At 39.5% G+C, this 14,265-nt stretch overlaps 1 protein-coding gene across 1 annotated transcript in view; it reads left to right on the plus strand.

Moving 5' to 3' along the window:
• The first annotated feature begins 455 nt into the window (after positions 1-455).
• LOC126819517 (allatostatin-A receptor) overlaps positions 456-14,265 on the plus strand; it is a 104,340-nt gene continuing 90,530 nt past the window's right edge. Inside the window, exon 1 of the mRNA XM_050547644.2 lies at positions 456-825. Coding sequence (XP_050403601.1) covers positions 490-825 — 336 coding nt within the window. The 5' untranslated portion in view covers positions 456-489. The remainder of the gene's footprint in view (positions 826-14,265) is intronic.

Below are 14,265 nucleotides of genomic sequence, written 5' to 3' on the forward strand. Positions count from 1 at the left end.
ATCGAGTGCTCTAATGGGGCAAAAATTTGGACCTGAATTTCGAAATTTTAAGATATTAGATCTATGATAACACAGTTTTGTTGAAATTAAAATATTTTAACCATATAGTATTTCTTTCTAGTTCTTTTCTAAACCTGTCATCACCCTGGGATATCCCTAGGAACTTTCTCGGCCTCATGGTTAGCTAGGATCAATAACGTCAGAGATTGTTGTATAATCCTTCTACTCCGTCGGTGCATCATCGCTTCTCCACCAACTGTAAATCACATTTACGACGGCAAATAATAGACTAGAGAGGGAGTGTTAAACAAACCAAACGGCATGTTTTATAAACCTGTATCATTTGTCAGATCTCGTACAAGCCATATCACGACAAAGTGGGCGGGTTTCCATTCCCTCTATCTTTCACTTTCGCGTCAGTGTATGATTGAGATCGAGAGAGAGAATAGAGAAGAACAATTATTGCTAGGAGCTTTCAATTGATCTGTCATGTCGCCGGGAACAGGTTGTCTCGACAATTGTGCTCAAAGTCAAAACTTTTCTGATTTTAACTTTAACAATTCTAGCAGTAGCAGTAGTAGTACTAGTAACGTAACCGATGATTATTACTACGACTACTCCGACTCCGTGTCGAGTATCGCCCTACAAGAAATTATACCTGGTGCCATAGTTTACGGACTAACTTTAATCATAGGAATTATAGGTAATACACTGGTGATTTTCTCTATAGCCAGATATCGACGTATGAAAAATATCACTAACACGTTTTTATTGAGTTTGGCTTCAGCTGATCTCCTGCTTGTTCTTATCTGTGTGCCGGTTAAGGTGAGTTCGAACTCTTTTATAGTTTAAACCAGGGCTTTGTTCACTTTATTCATCCGTTCCTTTTTGTTCTAGTCCAATACATTGGCTGTTTTGATATGTGCTCTCTGTTCGTCAATGGTTACAAATTGCAATTTCGCCTGTGGTCTAAAACTACTATATGGAAGGTCTTTATTTATTTCTTTTATATTCACTGTCCTTGTTACATCAAATGGGGCTTAACGTCCGACTGTTCTGCTCCGGCTGGGCCAATGAAGACGGGCAGACGCCATAAAGTGTGCTATGAGGGAAATTTTGGCCGGACAGCGGCACTATGGCCTACGCTTATATCGAATTCCAACTGCCAAGGGGTCTTTTACGTGCACGCCAATGTGTACACGGGGTCCTAGTTTTTCATTCAATCCGAACGACCTAGACAGCTGTTCTTGCCAGGCTCTCCGTTCTACATCACTGACAAGGGGAAACAACGTCGGAAAAACTCGAGGAATCATAATAATAAAGCTATAAGAGAGAGAGAAAGAGAGAGAGGGGGGGGGGTTGACGTCCACTCGACACAAACTAGGTCATTTTGGGACTAACACATGGTTCAATTCTATTTCTATAATTCGCTTGCGCGTAGGAGTCTTTAGCAGTGAGAGGAAACCGGAGGACCCGGAGAAAACCCACGAGGCTGGACAGGCGACCCTACTCCTTGTCACGTACAAGCCGGGGATTCGAAACCACACCAGTTGACTCAATGACAGGCCTTGTGATTCAGCACGCACATGCTAACCATTCGGCCATCCAACCCCCCAATAAAGCGACACACACTTATGGAAGAACAATTACTAATTTGATCGACGTGTCTATGTGAATTATTTCTATGTTATCAAACAGGTACATGTACAGTAACAATAACGATTGTTTGATATAATTATATATAATAGACAACATTATGATAACGCAACTGTGTAGGACATTTATATATAATAGTACCGAGGCATGAACAACAAGAATGTCAAAGGTGGGACGAGTAATCACAACCGTCACTAAAAACAAATATTGGTGTTAAAAATGAAGGATATTAAATATTAAACACCATTTGATTCTACGCCTTTCAAATACAAAATGAAATGAAATGGGGTTTGACGCCCTACTGTTCGGGGTAATGACGAAGGGCGTATGCCATGCAGTGTGCTATGAGGGAAATTTTTCCCGGACAGCGGCGCTACGGGCTACTCTTATATCGAATTCAAATGCCAAGGGGTCTTTTGCCCGGACCGCGACGCTACGTTCTACGATATATCGAATTCGAACTGTCAAGGGTTCGTTTACGTGTACGTCATTGTGTACACGGGAACTCGGATTTTCGCCCCATCCGAGCGACTAAACAGCTTTCAAATACTTCATTGACAAACAAATTATCTCTTATATATAAAACCTGGCTTAACGATCGAATATACCGGGGGTGAAATTGATACCAAAATGAAAAGGTAAACATTTGTTTTCTAGCTATACGATTTTATAGAAAGTTTAGTATGTTGGATTGGGAGTGAGCATAGATACAATATTTTATTTTTAGATTTTTATAGAGAGGGTGAAATTGCGATTTGTAATCCATGGTGCAGGGATTCCACATGTAACGTTGATTTGTATTTGATTTTCTGCAGTGACTTGTAGAGAGAGAGAGAGAGAGAGAGAGAGAGAGAGGGGGGGGGGGCACGGGTATCCGTTAAAAGCATTAAAAGAGTTAAATTAAAATTATTATATTTAAATTTTAAAATTACCACTATTTACTTCGCCCCACAGGTTGGTGTGAATGTGTACCAGTCTTTTAATAAACGAGACCAGGGTCGAGAAAATATAACTATTGAAGTAGTTCGATATTGTCTTTCAGAAGATCTCAATTGGGACACCGGACTTAATTAATGTTGCGGATTTATTGTTTAATTTGATTAAAGACACATTATGTAAGATTTAGATAAAGAGCTAGCCATTCTTGCTATTATAGTTCGAAAAAAGATAATGTAAAATGAATAATTTGAAAATTTCATTCAAATTTCTCTATTGCGAGCGAAGATATTAGCCTTTGAAGTTTTGACAAGACGTGTGCAATAATTTCAACCACCGTACTGGTTGTTCGAAGCTAAGTCTCGCTCCTCCATTTTTTAGCTTAAATCAAAATATGGCTGAACTGTTCTAATCTATTTAATATCGGAGAAATCCGATGCCATCGAGAGTTGATTATGACCTGGATAAGTTATTTAATGTCTAATTAATAATTTAGAAAACATTTCAGGCCTAAAGAAAGACCTGCAATAGGCAGATTTAGCTCTTGCATAATATATGTTTAAATAGTTTATATCATCTGGTTTTACATATTTAAGATGCTTTCCTTTCTAACATTGATGTGTACTAGGCCCTATACCCGAGTCTTGGGCCATTTTGATTATTATATAATTTTTATATAAGAGAATACGTAACATCAAATAAACACTGCTTGGATTAATTATTCGGAATAAATAATGATTTGAGATAGGTTTTATATATATATATATATATCATTGGCAATTACCAAACAACTGATCATTAACCCAAGACAATCGGTTAGTATTACTCATTAACACGATTATCACTGATTATCAGCGAGTCGATTAATTTATAGTATTCCGACAGGTGATCGACACTCAATGTAATGGTTAAATACCCCCGCCAGACCGGGGTGGCGTCCTTATTTCGCTGCCACGGCGACGGAAAATTGTTTAGATCGCCATAAGCGTGGTGGAAACGACAGCTATCGTGATGTGGTCACCATGGTCGCCAATGATCGCCGAAATGAAATGAAATGAAATGAAATGGGGTTTAACGTCCTACTGTTGTGCTCCTATCCTGGGCTAATGAAGACGGGCATACGCCATACAGTGTGCTATGAGGGAAATTTTGCCCGGACAGCGGCACTACGGCCTACTCTTATATCGAATTCCAACTGCCAAGGGATCTTTTACGTGCACGCCAATGTGTACACGGGACCTCGGTTTTTCGTCCCATCCGAACGACTAGACAGCTTTCCTTGTCAGCCCCTCCGTCCTGCATCACTGACAAGGGAGAACCACGCCGGAAAATCTGGATGAACTTTCTCGGCCAATGCAGGGATCGAACACCCGACCTCCAATGATCGCCGAGTCACGGCGTTTGTTTTAAGCATGTTCAAAACAAACGCCAAGGTTTTGCGATTTGAATTGGAAAGCTATGAGAATACGACTTGTTTCAAGTTTTGTAATTTTTTGGGACATTTTCGCGCGTTGTGTTCACGTTTGCCGGCGACCTTGTGCATTTTCTGGTCGCCGTACGGTCGCAGCAGCGCAGTAAGGACGCCACCCCGGTTTGATGGGGCATAATCTAGGAGGTAGTGATTAGGAATTTAAAAAAGAATCGACAGTACCGCAAAACGTTATCGCCAAAATCGAATTTTAATCGCCAATTTCATATTTAAATCGCAATCTGCGACTTTGAAGACCGACAGCGTGCTCCCTGCTTAGGGGCATACAATTACGGAGTTGTCCCTGGGCATACTACTGGTTAACGGCATTGATGTGATACCCCCGTAAGACCGGAGTGGCGTCCTTACTGCGCTGCTACGGCGACGGAAAATGGTCTCAGAGCGCGTCAAGATCGTCATTAGCGTGGTAAAAGCGTGATGGAAACGCCAGATATCGTGCTGTGGTCTTCGTGGTCGCCAATGATCGCCGAGTCAAGGCGCTTGTTTTGAGCTGCGATCTGACCTGGAAAGCTGTGAGAAGGCGACGTTTTTCAAGTTTGTAATTTTTGGGGACATTTTCTCGCGTTGTGTTCACGTTTGCCGGCGACCTTGTGCATTTTCTGGTCGCCGTCCGGTCGCAGCAGCGCAGTAAGGACGCCATCCAGGTCTGACGGGGGCTTGACCGTGTAGATTTCATTATCGTACTAAATGAAAGCCGCGGATCGTCATTTACAGTTTTCGGAAAATGTTGTTTAATTTTTTTCAGGGCTTTATCCACGATAAATTGTACTCAAATTGATTAGTCAAAGTCTATCATAACCCACCGTACGTGTCGTAGGTTTTGGTAGCTAGCAGACCAGCCGCAAGAGAAACCGGGTGAAAATTTTATATGCGCGGGGCTTAACAAAGATACATTACGTAAGATTTAGATAAAGAGCTTGCCATTCTTGCTATAATAGTTCGAAAATAGATAATGAAAAATGAATAATTTGAAAATTTCATTCAAATTCCTGTATTGCGAGCGAAGATGTTTGACAAGACTTGTGAAATAATTTCAACCATGGTACTGGTTGTTCGAAGCGAAGTCTCCCTCCTCCATTTTTAGATTAAATCAAAATATGGCCGAACTGTTCTAATCTATTTAATATTGGAGAAATCTGATGCCATCAAGACTTGATTATGGTCTGGATAAATTAATTAATGTCTAATTAATAATTTAGATAACATTTCAGGCCTAAAGAAAGACCTGCAATAGGCAGATTTAGCTTTTGCATATAATGTATGTTTATAAGAACGAAATCAAATATCAAAGGTAGATAATCTTCCGGCTTAGATTAAATCAAAAACTTACCGGTGGCTCTGATTAGCTTTGACCATGTCGCGTTTATATCGCCCTCAGAAGAATCAGAATCTTGTGAGTCCACGATCTAGTACGTGCTGATACGTTCGGATGAAACCTCGTGGGTTTTCTCCGGGCCCCCCGGTTTCCTCCCACTGCTAAAGACCCAGGAAATGACCTAGTGGACGTTAAACCCCATTTCTCTTTCTCTCTCACGTTCGGATACGATTCGATACGATCAACACGATTGCTACGAATGACCTCCATATATGATAAGACCTGATAGGATCGCCACGATTACTCCACGATTAAAACCACGATTTCAATCGTAGTGTGCGAATCGTAATAGTAGGAACCTAAAAGGAACTAAACCATGTTTGAACTGGTATTCCTTTTCGATATCCAACTTTCATAATATTGTGAAATGACAACCAGGGATTATAGATAGCGAAATACAAGTGCAGATTCATAAATAATGAAATAAAGGATTTGTTTTTGTCTCATTATTAAGGCGAATATGACACTATTCATTACGCTAATAAGACGGTTGAACGACATTGCCTCGAAGATGAAATATCAGTATAAACTGTTTAAATGTTGGTCTGCAAGGGAAAGCGTTTCCGAGGACAAACTGCAAGAACAGGAACAATAATATCTAGGTACTACGAAACACTTTTAGCAGTTTATCTGAAGTGGGATGATAACTCTATTTTACACTGGTTTAGCCCTTTCTTTCCAGTTGAAAAGTAGTCATAATCGATTATAACCGTAGCCGAGAAGCAAACCATTACAGGGGCAATTGGACAGATTTCAAAACCCTGGATTGTGGATGGTAACTGGATTAGCCCTTTCATTTCAGATGAAAAGTAGTCCTAATGGATTCTAACCATAGTCGTGAAGCAACCCATTGCGGCCTTTGGGAGGGCAGGTCTTTTAAACCCTGTGTTGTGGACTGTGGATGGTAACTCGATTAGCCCTTTCTTTCCAGTTGAAAAGTAGTCCTAATGGATTCTAACCATAGTCGGGAAGCAACCCATTGGGGTCTATGGGGCTATTGGATAGCGACAAGATCTTTTAAAACCCAGGGTTGTGGATTGTGGATGGTAACTGGATTAGCCTTTCCGGTTGAAAAGTAGTTCTAATGGATTCTAACTATAGCCAAGAAGCAGCCTATTAGGGTCCGTGGGGCTATTTGATAGTGGCAAGATCTTTTAAAACCCCGGACTGTGGATTGTGGATGGTAACTGGATAGTGGCAAGTTTTTTAAAACCCTGGGTTCTGAGTCTGGGCCCTGTTTCTCGAAATTTTAACTAAAGATAAAATCCAATTTAAGTAGATACTTCAATTTTGATTGGCTAAGCACTAAAATCAATCTAATATTATCCAATCAAATTACTAAAATTTGGATTTTATCTTAGTTAAAATTTCGTGAAACAGGTCCCCGGTGATATTAGATAACTGGAATCGCGACTAGAATACTCAAATCGCCCTGGAAAAGAGCTCTGGGTAATTGTGAAGCTATGTTCGTTGGGGAGGGGCGGGGGGGGGGGGGTTATAATATTTTGGATGGTATTAAAAAATCCAGACCCGTTCTTTAGATAGTTACATGCATGTGTAAAATCCATTTCAGGTTGAAATACGAAAAATTGAGAGAGAGAGAGAGAGAGAGAGAGAGAGAAGTAGGGTTTAACGTCCACTGGGTCATTTCGGGACTAACATATGGTTTCAATTTTATTTCAATAATTTGATTGCGCGTAGGGGTCTTTAGCAGTGGGGGGAAACCGGAGGACCCGGAGAAAACCCACGAGGTTGGACAGGCGACCCTACTCCTTGTCACGTACAAACGGGGATTCGAAACAACGCCAGTTGACTCAATGACAGGCCTTATGATACAGCGCGCGCGTGCTAACCACTCGGCCATCCAAGAAAAATTGAACATGAATCGCGTAAATAAAATATGATCCGCGAGGACAAACTTCACTTAGAGATAATGGAAACTAGTTTTTATTGTTTTGTTTTATTTTAAATTTATGTCAAATCTCTGTAGGGTACTTTATATAAATCAAATATAATTTATGGACTCTTTGGGTCATTTTCGATTTACTTTCCGGATGTGCATCACTGCTGTTGCGTCAAATGTTTCTATTATTTCTCAGCAAGAGCGTCAAGATGTCGTTTACATCAATGAACATAAATAGAAAATTTTAATGGTTATTATTCCGATCCTTCATATCACAGACAAGAACCGACGACCGCCCAATGTGTTGCAAAAAGTGACCGACAATAAATATAGAGATAGTTCAAACGAAATGAAATGATTTTTTACGCCCTACTTTTCTGTACCTACTAGCCTAATGAAGACGGGCATATGCCACGCAGTGTGCTATGAGGGAACTTTTTCCCAGACCGCGACGCTACATTCTACGCTATATATGGAATTCCAACTGTCAAGGGTTCTTTTACGTGAACGCTAACGTGAACACGGAACGTTGGCTTATCGTTCCATCCGAACGACTAGTCCCCTCTGTCCTGCACCACCGACAGGGGGGAACCACACCAGAAAATCCCGAAGAATTTTCCCGGCCAACACCCGTAGTGAATTCGAGACTTCCAGGCTAGCGAGTCGGCGTTACTCACCACGCCACCGCGACCCCCTACCAGGTTCAAAATGCGATCTGTAGTAAAAGGTATAAAATCAATTCCTTGTTTAATAGAAGCGAGAGAAACCTTGTCGAAGCGTCGCCAGAAATAAAACTTCTAAAATAACTTTTAGTCCACATAAGTGTGCCATGTGTTAAGAGTAAAAGAGGAAATTTTTATCTAAAAGGGATCTTTTCGCATTGGAATCCTATGGAAGACCAAACAGCTCTTTATTCAGTGTTCCTAGTCCTGAATTTTTAATTCATAGTCCTTAATTCTTATTTCTTCATTTGTTGTCGTATTTCGACATTTGTATACTAAAATTAACATTTTTATCTTCAAATCAATAGTTGTTTTACAAATCAGACATTGGCCACATCAGATTTGCAAAATTTATTTCAACTGTATTTCAAAATAAAGATAAAATTTATTTTAGAAAATCAAAAATTAACCTACATTTACAATTCATCAGAGAAATACAACAAAAAACAAATCTGGAACAACAAATTTCTAAATACAAATCTCCAAGACATGATTTTTGAGAAATGTTTTACAAGATTTGTATTTCGAGATTTGCACTTAGAAATTTGTTGCTCGAGATTTGTTTTTCGTTGTATGTCTATGATGAAATGTAAATGTAGATCATTTTTTTGATTTACTAAAATGAATTTTATCTTTATAGTAAAATAAAGTTAAATTAAACATAAATACATTTTACAAATCGGATATGACTAATGTCTGATTTGTAAAACAAATATGGTTTTCAAGATACAAATGCCAATTTTAGTGTACAAATGTCGAAATACGACAACAAATATAGAAATAAGAATTAAGGACTATGAATTGAGAACTAAGAATTATGAACACTGAATAAGGAGCTGTTTGGTTTTCCATGGAATTTTATGCATTTAACCTGAAAATGGCCATTCATCTTTCAACTTTAAATCATCCGAATTCTACTTTAATCGATAGGATTTCTACTTTCTAACACCATCTTTCGACATTCTACTCATGATTTTCCTGCACATATGTTCTCCAGTGGAATGTCTTCCAGCGATTGGCATATTATGAAAATAGGACCAGACCAATAGTCGTCTGTGGTTTGAGAAGAGAAAGCCAAGATTAGCAGATTCTGGATTTATTTCCGTATTATGCCAATCGGTAAGTCTGAAGTCAAACGTCAAAATTTGATGCGTAGAAAGAAGAAATTATGTCAATGAAAGTAGAATACGGTTACACTTTTAGATTCTTTGAATCGGATCTGTATCTCAACACTGGTTTAACTTATTCTTTGAATGGCATTTAGTAATTGGAACATAATCAAAAACACACTTTTATGGATAACAATTACTATGGTTTATTTCACTGCGACGTTTCAACAAGGTTTCACAAGTCGTTATCAAGCATATATACAAATAGATAAAAAAAATGAGAAAGATATGAATATAAATACAAACATCAGTCCGAACTATCCAATGGAATGCAAGGTGAGTGAGCATGATTAGCTATAACAAGCTATTGATGTAACAAAGGTGCATAATCGTATATATTAGAGTTGGCTTATTGTACAATTAAAAGATGAAACAGGGCATTAACCAAGATTAACAAATATTGAAACCATACACAGTGTACCATAACTGAAGCCAGTATATACTAAGATTACTAAATAAACACACATAAAGATCAAACTGGGGGTTTATAGAATTATATCAAACCATAATGTTTACATTGATTATAACAGTTAGGAAATATGGAATTTTACGGTTATGTTTTAAAGTTAAGTAATAAGTTGCATATATGTATTTACCAGGTGAATATATATCAAAGGGTTGAATAAAATATAAACAAATAATGATAAATTAAGCAGAAGGCCCCATGATGAAACCTTTTTATAATTATAAATATGAGAGGTATAACATAACATAAAATACTGTGAATAGCTAAATAAATTATAGAAATTAATTGAAACATACAAATTTTACATATTGTTAACAGAGGATTATAAAATGTGAGGGTTGTGGGTATGGAATATACAATAAATTCGGTATTGGAAAATGCCAGTAGCTAAATATGGTTTTGCATGGGGAATTACTTAGGGGGACTGTGTTACAATTTGATAATGCGGTCATATGCTCTGGGGATATAGACGCCTGGGTCTCGATTCAGTTTCGGTTCATGTCTTCTGATATTGATCGCCTCATGTATTCTTCTGATTCTTTTGCTGTGGTGGTTCACAGCCAACGTTTTAACTTTGGTCCAATCGACACGGTGTCGTGGGTTGTCATTCAGATGTTCAGCAACTGCAGATTGGTTGGTGGGGGCTTTTGACATGTGTTCTTTCAGTCGGATATCTAATGGTCTTTTAGATTCTCCAATGTAACTTTGCTGGCAACTGCAGTTGATTTTGTAGACACAGCCTTTTGGTGAGAAGGGTTTGGTGGGGTTCAACTTTCCATTCGCTTTTGCTATGTCTTTGGTTGTTGTGCCCTTCAAGAAAGTGGTTTCAATATCTGCTTCCCTTTTCAATAATCTTCTGATTTGGTGAGAGATGTTGCCGTGGAAAGGTATGAAGATTCTAATTGGATGTTTATCGTTTTGGGGTTTATCAGGTTTTGGTAGGTCGGCAAGTGTGGCATTGATGAGCTTGTTGACCATTTGTTCTGGGTATCCGTTGTGCTGGGTGAATACTTTTTTCAAGTGTTGAATTTCTGCGGGAAGGGATTCAGGGTCACAAATATTCTTGGCTCTTTTGGTTAAAGTGGTGATAATGCCTGCTTTAGTGCTGATGGGGTGATTAGATTGGTAGTGGTTTAACTTCATATGATACTCTTATTGTTCTTCAAACATATCATGTACAAAACTTAAGACTCCGTAATTAGCTTGTGTTGAGGGGGTCATTGTCCTAGCTTGGATTGACACCCTTGGGTGCCAACTCCCAACTAACTTACATGGCACTTGTTCTAGCCTTAACCCATGGCACCCATGGCATTTTCTCTTTCCTATCTACTCTTGATTCCTGCTTTTAAAACTCTTTCTAGACAAAGGATCATCGAAGAGATTAGACAGATGGCTATATTGCAGATTAAACGTTCAGTTCAGATTGCTTTACAAGACAAAGGACATTACATAATCGGGCCAGCTATAAGTTTATATTATGGGAAGACTAATGAGTGCAATCTGGACAACCATGTATGTCTATAGCCGACATAAAGATATTTTTTTAATCAATTCTACTTTCATGTTTCAAGATGGCACAATAAGTATCAATAACAACTGCCATTACGTAACACTTCTGAGGATTCAATTTTTGATTTTCTACTTTTTTAAACCCGATGTTCCTCTATTGCATTTTCTATTTATCCAAATTTAAATGATTTCATCAAAGATTGACAAAATTATTGATAAATGAACTGTCAATGATTCTTTTACGGGGAACCTCTAAGTGCAAACGGGATCTAGGGTTTTTCGTCCCGCCCGAACGACTAGACTCCCCGTACTGCACAACTGACAAGATAAAACCAGGTTGGACACATCCCGAGGAAGTCCTTGGCCAAAACTAGGTTAATGGTCCACCACCATGGCTCATTCGTTTTATTACGAATGTAGATCGATTCGCTGTTTGACACCAGAGAAATGAAATAGAACCCTTTTTATGAAACTAGATTAGAAAACAACTTGAATACACAGAGACAATTCCGTTATACTCGGAGATGAAATAAATCTATATCCGTCAGTGATAAATAAATGTTATTTACAGTATCGATTTATTCTTGAAAGAAATGTAATTGAGAGAGAAAGAGAGAGAGAGAGACAGAGAGAGGGAGAGGGAGGACAGAGAGATAGGGGCACACCTGATGCTTTGTATGAAAACAGCAAGTTACTGAACCGTTTAGATACTAAAGCACAAAAAACGTTTGTTTGTTTTTTATTAAAGTCCCAGAACACTCCTCGGTATTTTCCGGCGAGGTTTCCTCTTGCGAGTGGTGCAGGACGGATGGTCTGACAAGGACAGCTGTCTAGTCGTCCGGATGTGACGAAAGCCCAAGGTCCCGTGTACACATTAGTGCACGTAAAAGGATCCCTGACAGTTGGAAATCGATATAGCATAGGCCGTAGCGCCGCTGCCCGGGCAAAATATCTCTCATAGCGCACTGTTTGCCCGTCTTCATTAGCCCAGTCGGAGCTGAACAGTAGGACGTTGAACTCCATTTCATTTCATTTAATGTCCCTGAACATTACTTGATTGGGGAATTCAGTGCAAACTACAATATTGTGAAAGTTGAATAACTAAAAGAAATATCCTTTCAACGATGTTAAATTATGTTCCCACTCGGCAAACCTCGGCAGATTCCGTTACTCTACATCTAGCGGCAAACCTCGGCAGATTCCGTTACTCTACATCTAGCCTCGGCTGTATGAAATGAAATGAAATGGGGTTTAACGTCCTACTGTTCTGCTCCTAACCTGCACGTCAATGTGTACACGGGACCTCGGTTTTTCGTCCCATCCGAACGACTAGACAGCTGTCCTTGTCAGGCCCTCCATCCTGCATCACTGACAAGTGGAAACCACGCCGGAAAATCTGGATGAACTTTCTCGGCCAATGCAGGGATCGAACACCCGACCTCCAGACTAGCGAGCCAGCGTCTTACCCACTTAGCCACGTGATCCCCAGCCTCGGCTGTATGACGGTAAGTAATATGTATCTACGCCTATACAATTGCGATGCGGCACCGGTTTACGTATTAGGAAAACTTGCCCCTTTTAAAAAGAAGTTATCAAAATTGCGTCGTTCGAAGCGTGATTAGAATTTTCAGTGCAAAGTTGTCATTGTTTGAAGTAAATCGTATAAACTTAAAAGAAAAACAGCTTCAGACTTTGAAATATTTGTATGATAAAACATTCTTCAAAGGCGTCGTCATGGGCAACGCCATTGGTAATCCGGGAACTAGAAAGTAGTTCCAATAGCGGACTTCGTCATACAGCCGAGGCTAGATGTAGGGTACTGGAATCTGCTGAGGTTTGCCGAGTGATTGTGTTCAGTCTTTACAAAGATATGATGAATTGTCAACATTCTGATTCTTCTGCTAAAGATATAAACGGGATATGGCCAAAGCTAATCAGAGCCACCTACAGTCGGGGGGGGGGGGTGGAAGGGTCTACAGGTCTAGAGTGTCCAGCTTCAACCTCCAGCTGGCCGGTCTGATCCCTGGTTTTGATGCATCAAGTGAGTATGTGGCTTGGAGATAGGGGACGCCTTCGCAACCTCGTGGGTTTACCCCGGATACTCCCGTTTTCTGCCACAGGAAACACTCCTGCGCGTGCGCTAAGATAGTAAAAATAAGACTTGTCTGCGATATCACACTCTGTAGCAGCGGACGTTAAAAACTAACAGAAGAAGAAGAAGAACCACCTACAGTCTTCTGATAGATTTCTTCTTATTTCGATAAAATCTTTGCCGAAATATTTTAACGGGGTCTTTTTTTAATCCGATTAAATCCTATCAGGAATATCATTTACCCTTAATATTTTGAATCCGATTATATCCTATCAGGAATATCATTTACCCATAATATTTTGAATCCGATTCAATCCTATCAGACAGAGAGAGAGAGAGAGAGAGAGAGAGAGAGAGAGAGAGAGAGAAATGGGGTTTAACGTCCACTCGACACAAACTAGGTCATTTCGGGACTAACATATGGTTTAATTTTTATTTTAATAATTCGCTTGCGCATAGGGGTCTTTAGCAGTGGGAAGAAACCGGAGGACCCGGCGAAAACCCACGAGGTTGGACAGGCGACCCTACTCGTTGTCACGTACAACCGGGGATTCGAAACCACGCCAGTCGACTCAATGACAGATCGTATGATACAGCGCGCGCACGTGAATCCTATCAGGAATATTTCTTAGTTAAATTTGAAATAATCAAACTGCATACAATTTTGCGTGTATTAAATCGTGGAAAATTTGATATTTTCGGAAAAATGAACATGACGCACAGATAAATTAGCTATTTGAATTTTATAAAGAAATGAAAAGTTCTGTTTGGCCAGGATCAGATGAAAGAAATCCGGGGCTTAAGGCAAACCACTATAAAGGGGATAGTCTCTTTGATCATCCAGACGAATATTCTACGAATATTGAATACCTGTGAGTTCTGGGTGACTGAGACTACGATAGAACTAGCCTATTCGATCATACAGACGAAAATTCTACGAAGATCGAA

This window comes from Patella vulgata, chromosome 4, assembly GCF_932274485.2.
Source record: "Patella vulgata chromosome 4, xgPatVulg1.2, whole genome shotgun sequence".
NCBI classification, from domain to species: domain Eukaryota; kingdom Metazoa; phylum Mollusca; class Gastropoda; family Patellidae; genus Patella; species Patella vulgata.